Raw genomic sequence first — 7408 nt, forward strand, 5'->3', positions numbered from 1 at the left:
CACTGGAGCTCCACAGAGACATCTGCCAGGAGAGATTCTGGCTTAAACAGTGATGGAAAGCAATTTTCTGCAGAGTATGTGAGCCTATCTTCTGGAGAAGTCCAAGCCACAGGACATTGCAAGAAAGCACATGTGAGTTCAAACAGGGCATAAATGAGTCCAGCAGTGGCCAAGGTGGCCTAGATGTGGTGTGTGGTCAGCAAGTCCCTATGGTCCCAACCACTGGCTGAACATGAGCCAAGACCTTTAGTCCGAACACATGTGGCAGCTCTAATGAGGACTGAAAACTTATGGACGATTCTCCATTGAATTCAGAGTTTTGGCTCACACGGACCCTATAGAAGAGGGTTGTTCAAACTGCTGGGGTCTCAAAAGATGATTTCAAACAACCACGTCAACGTAACACTTTAATAACAGCCTACAACAATGGTTAAAAAGGATGGAACATCTACATTTTAATAAGCAAGAGAAGTCTTTGATGGACCAATGCTAAGAAATATCAAAGTATAACATCTCCCGAGGATCTTTTCTCCCTCCCCCTTGAAAAACCTCTCCCTTTTTATTACCCAACACTTACTTTTCCAGTATGGACATAATAATTGGAGGTAGAACCAGTATAGGCATTGGCAGGACCACCCGAGTCAGGGCCGTTTCTAGCAGTGCCTGAAAAGGACAAACACACACAAGACATTTCAACCAGCTCTCAGGATGTACCTGCACTGAGCAATGGGCATGTGGGCACACCACTGGCTTGGTTGGCCTTTCCTCTGTGGCATGTGGGAAGGAAGGTATCAACACACCCTCTCAACTTCGCTGTCACCTATTTGTGTACAACCTCATTTCACTCCGTTGCTACAAACGATGGGCTGGAGCCTGCTCTTGGTCACAAATCCAGAGGCACCTAACAGCTTCCCCAATGTCACTTTCTGTGACCAAAAACGCTCCAACATCTTGTCATATTCCTACACAAACATGTTAGACCTGCCTGGGAGAACAGAAAGAGGCCAAACTGCTGCCTGGAAGATGTTGTAAGGTGAAATGTCTTAGTATGGGCTGAGCAGCAGCTTCAACCCTTCCTCCCTCAGCTGAGTTTCAATTTCAGTGACGTGCTGGGGGAATGCAGCACCTTATTGCCTGCTCCAAGACTTGTTCCTGTTTTTTCATCGCTGGTGGTTTATTGCAAAGCATCGTAACACACAGGGCTCTCTTCTCCCAGGACAGCGCCCAACTGTGGAGCTATGGTTGTCCCTCCACTGGTGCTTTCTCCCTGGCAAGATTCACTAGGAAGCAGCCAACAAAGCAGCATGATAAGCATAAATTACCCTGAGATGGGACCCAGAGAAGATCCTGGGTGCTCTAGCAAGGTGTATAACTACCACTGTGTCTTCATGTACTTCTTCCAACCACCTTTGCCAGCACCCATCTGGGATGCCCCAAGCACTGCAAACACACATGGAGCTTGGGCAGATGTAGGCATTAGGCTGTAGACTCTGGATGGAAATGCTGGAGCTCATGCATAGAATCACAGAGTCGTTTAGGTTGGAAAAGACCTTTAAGATCATCAAGTCCAACTGTTAACCCAGCACTGCCAATACAGCCAGGCTTGGGAGCACTCAATCCTTCCAGACTGGAGGAGGTCTCAGAGAGGCACACATGTGTTACGCTAAGGATCTGCCAAATTTTCCATGACAAAACCCAGCACTCAGCTATTCAGGAAGAAGCAGCAGGATTAGATGGCAGCTGAGCAGAAGTTCTCAGAAGTCCCAAATTTGATGTTTAAAGTCCTCCTAAGTCACACTTACAAAACCTCCACTTTTAACACATATTTTCTATGTAGTCTGTTGTCGAGCGTTAGGATGGAGAGGGGAAGCTGGGTCCTGAAGCCAGTTAATGTAAGTGAGGAAAACTGGCTCAAATAAGTATCTTCGAGCCCTTCAACAGATTGTTTTAATCTCCCTGTTAAACAACAATATGGAGAGATATTAGAGATCTCCCATTTCTTGCCGAGGACTGTAAATCTGTACATTAATTGCTGTCTACGATGTGCCTTAAGAGCCTTGGACAGAAGGAGCGAGAGAAATGCCAAGCATTATATTATTAACTCCTCTGCCTGGGCGTGTGCTTCGGTACATGCTTTACATTTCAGATTAAAGCCCACTTGGAAACAACATGCCTCAGACAATCAGATGATGCTCAGAAGACAAAACTGTGCAAGAAGGGAAAAAAAGGGAATAATTGCAGGCAGATGGCAGAGGGGAGGTTAGAGGAGGAAACAAACCAGGTGTTAGGACATGGATGACAACACCTGGCTGCCCTCACAAAGCTTTGGTTGGCATTTGTTAACGCAGCTTTGACACGGCAAGGGTTAAAAAGCTCCTCAGCTCGAAAGCGAAGGCTCCCTCATTTAGAAAAAGGTGTAAGTTATCTTTGCTTCACATTCAACATGATCTGTCTATAAAGAAAATCCTGAGGCTGTGAAAGCACCAGGGTAGTACAGGATCTTCCTGATGTCAGTCTGCACTCTCCAAGCCACCAAGACCAGCCACCACAGGACGCGAGCCAGGGTCCACCACCACTATTCCACTCCACGTAGTGCAGGCATTAAGTTTTGCTGCAATGTTCTTCCCGCATGATGGGTAAAGGACATCTATTTCTAGCTCTTTCGAGTCCTACAGCTGTGGGATTCATTGACCGGTTGCCCTCAAGCCCACCCACGCGCTCGCCAGGATCATCACAGGTACGTACATGTTTGGCAGCAATTCTGGAAGACCCAACAATGTTTCCATTATTGTCCAAAACATCAATTCCTTCTTCCAGCTCCGTGTGCCTCATCAGGACAACGTTGCAGATATTGGCACTGGCTGAGGATGAGAAAAGCACAATGGTTAGTGACACAGCCCTGGTCAATACCAAATGACAGGCTTCTGTTCACCAGGACAGCCCTTCGGCTTCGCTTCCATCCATCTGCCGAGAAGTTTCTGCAAGTCACGAGGCCACTCTTATACTCAGACAAAGATTCTTAATAGGAGAAGAATAACCAAGATCATTTTCCATTTTATTTTACTGGCAAAGGAATCTGCTGCCACAATCAGAAATGTATATTCTGTAATATATATACCATAAATACCAGCGCTTCCAGATGTCCCCACCCCCCAAAGCGACCCTTCACCCAACATTTTGATCTACTAAGTCAAAACAGGTCCTTGAACTAGGCTGCCAGCTGGTCTTACCCAACCAGGCGCTGCGGATTGACAGCTGCCTCTTCTGACGGTACATCTCAGAGCTGGTCTTGAATTCCCTTATTAGGGGAAGTAGAGAAGCTCTGCTTAAATAATGGATGTTAGCATGGAAGGAAATGAGTATCATGGAAATGCAGAGCAAGGGATTTCACTGAGCCATGAAGGATATCTTAGAGCTGAGCTCTAAAGAGTAAAAATTATTTTTTTCTAATCAAATAAGACAAAGTTGACTTGATTCCATGGACACATAACCCATGAGTGAGGGTCCTGCTGACTATTTGTCCTTATTTCACATCTTTTAGGGGGGAAATGGCTCTGTGGGCTTATTTTCTGAAGTTAGGGACCCGTTTGTTTGCTTTAGTGACATTTTTCTGAACTATAACATGAATCAGCAGCACTGTGGACAGATTTGGTTCCCAACTGATATTTTTCAGTTCTCAGCCTTGCATTTACGGCAGGGGTGGGAGGAGGTCTGAGATCCTTTCTGACAACTTCCCCTTGCCCAGCCTGTGGCTTTTGTAGCCTTCTAGAGATCATAGAAAACCAGAAGCATTTTGGATGGAAAAGCCCTTTAGGCTCATCGAGTCCAACCACTCCCCCAGCACTGCCAGGTCCCCACTAACCCCTGGCCCTCAGCACCACCTCCACAAAGCTGCTCAACCCCTCCAGGGATCGGGACTCCACCACTGCCCTGGGCAGCCTGGGGCAGCCCTGGACAACCCCAACGGGGAAGAAATTGTTCCTCAAAGCCAACATCAACCTTCCCTGGTGCAACTTGAGGCTCCTTCCTTTTGTCCTGTCGCTTGTTACTTGGGAGAAGAGACCAACCTCCACCTCACTCCACCCTCCTGTCAGGAAGCTGTCGAGAGAGAGAAGGTCTTCCCTGAGCCTCCTTTTCTCCAGGCTCAACCCCCCCAGGTCCCTCAGCCGCTCCTCAGCGCACTTGTGCTCCAGATCACCCCCCCCAGGTCCCTTCAGCTGCCCCTCAGGGCCCTTGTGCTCCAGACCCTGCTCCAGCTCCACTGCCCTTCTCTGGACACGTTCCAGCCCCTTGGAGTGAGGGGCCCAAAACTGAACACGGATGACGCCAAATTCTCCTCTTCAAGTAACATGTTAAGAATTGGGGCTGAGAAGCCTTCTTCCCAGGTACAGCTCCTCTCCAGGGCCCAGGCAATTCCTAAATTTTCCCACAGAAATGCTGTTAATTCCTACACAAGTTCTGAGCTGGATAAACTGGCATTTTCCAACAACCCCCCCACCACATTTTGCTGCAAACTTTCCAACCAGAACTAATACAAACCCACTGCTGCTGCAAGTACCGCTGCTTCCAAAAACGTGTTCCTGTACTGCTTGATGGGTTAATATTCACTAATTAATCTCAATTCATGTCATATAACAAATGTCTAATTTTTTTGAGGGTGGTGGGTGGTGAGCCCTATACGAATGCAGCTCTCTGCAATCAAGGATGATTTGTGGTGACAAATGCTCCTTACACTTGAGAAGAAGAGGAACATACACACACGCACACTCTGTCTCTCTCTTTAATAGTCAAACTACTGGTCCACTCTTCCCATCTATCAAAATATCTGAGTTACCAACCCTTCAGCTCCTTAATCCAAGATAAAATAGAAAACAGGCGTTTCATTTAAAGCAAGTTTAACACCCTTTTTTTTTTCCTTTTTTAACACTCACATGCCCCATCCTTCTAGCTATCAGTCAAGACTGAACATCTAAAACTACACCAGCAGAAATGCTCTGGCCAAGCCAGGATGCACTGGCACAAGGCTCTTGTGATGGGGTGTGCAGACCTCAAGCTCTCACCACAGCTTCTCCAAGTCTCTGGATCATTATTAGGGTTTCACGGACCAGGTCTCAAATCTAAAACCTGATTCCAGCCCATTTGTCTGAGACAAGTAACTGTCTTAGCTGTTCCTGTTCTGCTTTCTGAGAAAGTGGAACACACTGCTGATTATGGGTAAATCACCAACTATGGATGTCTCAAATACAGGGGAGAATGAGAAATAAATAAATATAAGTGCAGACAACTTTATTTTCTGAGCTTGGAAAGAAATTGTGATAATATAGCCTGGGAACTACTTCTGTGAAAACACTTAGTGACATATTGGAAAATACAAAAGCAACCCACTACCCTTCTATATGTGTACACATGTACTTTCTAAACCAGGGTGCTCTCCACACAATAAATATGTCCTTCTGCAACAACATATCTAACAATTTTAACCCAACCCACAAAAACAAAAAAAGCCCAAGGAGAAGAAATCTTTCACTCTCCTCATCTCCCTTCCCTCCAACAGGTATTTTTCTACCAGTTTTAACTTCAGATCAGGTTTGGGATGGAACCTTTGGGGTTTTCTGTGTTTTTTTCAGACAGGTATGTCTCCAGTATAAAGCAGACCATCACCAGTGACACCCCTCACCTTCCCTTGGGAAGAAATGGGTAAATTGGGTTCCCTGCAAAAACCCTGGGCATTGATACCCTTCACCACCTACATCTCTGAGAAAGGGGCAAGCTCAAAATTCAGCAATAGTGGCTCTCCAAAACATGGCATCTACACACTCCTTCCCTTCTCCTGCATTGAAAACCTTCACGGAGACAACTCCACCACCCAGATGATGCTCCCGGGTGGCCAACATCAAGCAGGAACCCCTGTTACATCAAGCCAGCCTCTGGCTATTCAGAGCTTGGCCATTTCCATGGACTGTTGCACTGGGTTGGTTTCCTGGACCCATCTCCTGGGGCCAGGGATGTTTTTTTGGACATCTTGTGTTTTTTCAGCTATTACAAATTACCTTTGGCAAAGGCTGAAGGTGTACCTTGCTCCAGTGCCACCAGCCATGACATGGGGATCAGAGCAATTGGGGCCTACACTAGCTACCTTGGTTCTTTCCTAACTGTCTGCACTCTGTGTTATCACAAATAAGGTCTGGCAGTCCCTGGAGATACATCCCTCACCCTGCACTTGCCTCAGGGTCCCATAGTGAAAGTGGGATTTCAAAGAGGAACCACTTTTGTTACATATCATAGAATCACAGAGTGGTTTGGGTTCAAAGACATCCAAGTCATCCAGTCCAACCCCATGCAGGGAGCAGGGACATCTGCAACTAGAGCAGGTTGCTCAGACCCCAAAGGCCAACCTGACCTGCAATGGTGCCAGGGATGGGGCTTCTCCCACCTCTCGGGGCAAGCTGTTATGCCCTACACAGCATTTCTTTACAAATGTCTCTGTCAGGAGTCTGGTTGCTTTCCACCCAAGCTGCATTTCCTCAAGTCTCCATCTCTCATTACCCTTGGGATGGAAGACAGTAAGGCTTTGACTTACACCTCCAGTTTTCCAGCTGCTATCAACCAGTACAGCTCAGCTGAGGTCAGAGGGAGAGGGAGGCAAGGAAGGGCCAGAAGAAACCTGCCTAACAGTAGAGGAGCGAGAGCTTTACACCAGTGCCTGGCTTTTCACGTAGAAAAAGTGAAACTCTCCCCTTTTTGCTGGGGGATGGTGATTCAAAAGCAATGGGAAGATGCATCTTAATTAAACAATTTGTCCAGGTCTGCAAACCAGAAACTTGCAGCTTTCAAAGCCACAAAACAGCAATTAGTGGGAGGGTTCCTGATGTCCTGGCACATAATGAAGCATGACAGTACACAAATAAAATAAGAACTAGAGAATTAATTATGGGCTAAGCAAATTAATCATGGGGCCTCAACCAACACCGACACCTCTTTCTCCTTACACCTGGGTATGAAAATAGATCAACCAGGTGTCAAAGGCTTCCCCTGTGCATCTCTGACTCAAAACCAGCCTCAGAGGTGCCTCCCAGGACTTGCGGTCACCTCTAGTGCCCTCCTGGTAATAGAAACCAAAAGCAAGCTAAAACACCCTAAAAATATATTCCAGGAAAGCTGCAGGAGAACAATAATAATATCCACAGATCCCCTGTGTACGAGCAAAGTGCTCAGAAATGGATTGAGCGAAACCTACAGACCACAATCCCTGCCTGCAGATAGGGCGAGCGGCTGTTTTTCTGGCAGAAAAGGGGGAAAAAAACCCCAGCAACTCAGGAACTGAAGGCTGCAGGCTCAGAGCAATCAGCTGTCTGTAAAAACAAGGAGCAGAAAGACCAGGGAAACTGAGGCCCACAGCTAGGGAAAG

General features: G+C 46.8%; 1 protein-coding gene across 1 annotated transcript in view; it reads right to left on the reverse strand.

The window, feature by feature from the left end:
- SFXN5 (sideroflexin 5) overlaps window positions 1-7408 on the reverse strand; it is a 58649-nt gene that overhangs the window by 30432 nt on the left and 20809 nt on the right. Inside the window, exons 5-6 of the mRNA XM_010142718.1 lie at window positions 2746-2861; window positions 578-663 (exon numbers count right to left, since the gene is read on the reverse strand). Coding sequence (XP_010141020.1) covers window positions 578-663; window positions 2746-2832 — 173 coding nt within the window. The 5' untranslated portion in view covers window positions 2833-2861. The remainder of the gene's footprint in view (window positions 1-577; window positions 664-2745; window positions 2862-7408) is intronic.

Source organism: Buceros rhinoceros, unplaced genomic scaffold (genome assembly GCF_000710305.1).
Source record: "Buceros rhinoceros silvestris isolate BGI_N320 unplaced genomic scaffold, ASM71030v1 scaffold4799, whole genome shotgun sequence".
In the NCBI taxonomy this organism is placed as follows: domain Eukaryota; kingdom Metazoa; phylum Chordata; class Aves; order Bucerotiformes; family Bucerotidae; genus Buceros; species Buceros rhinoceros.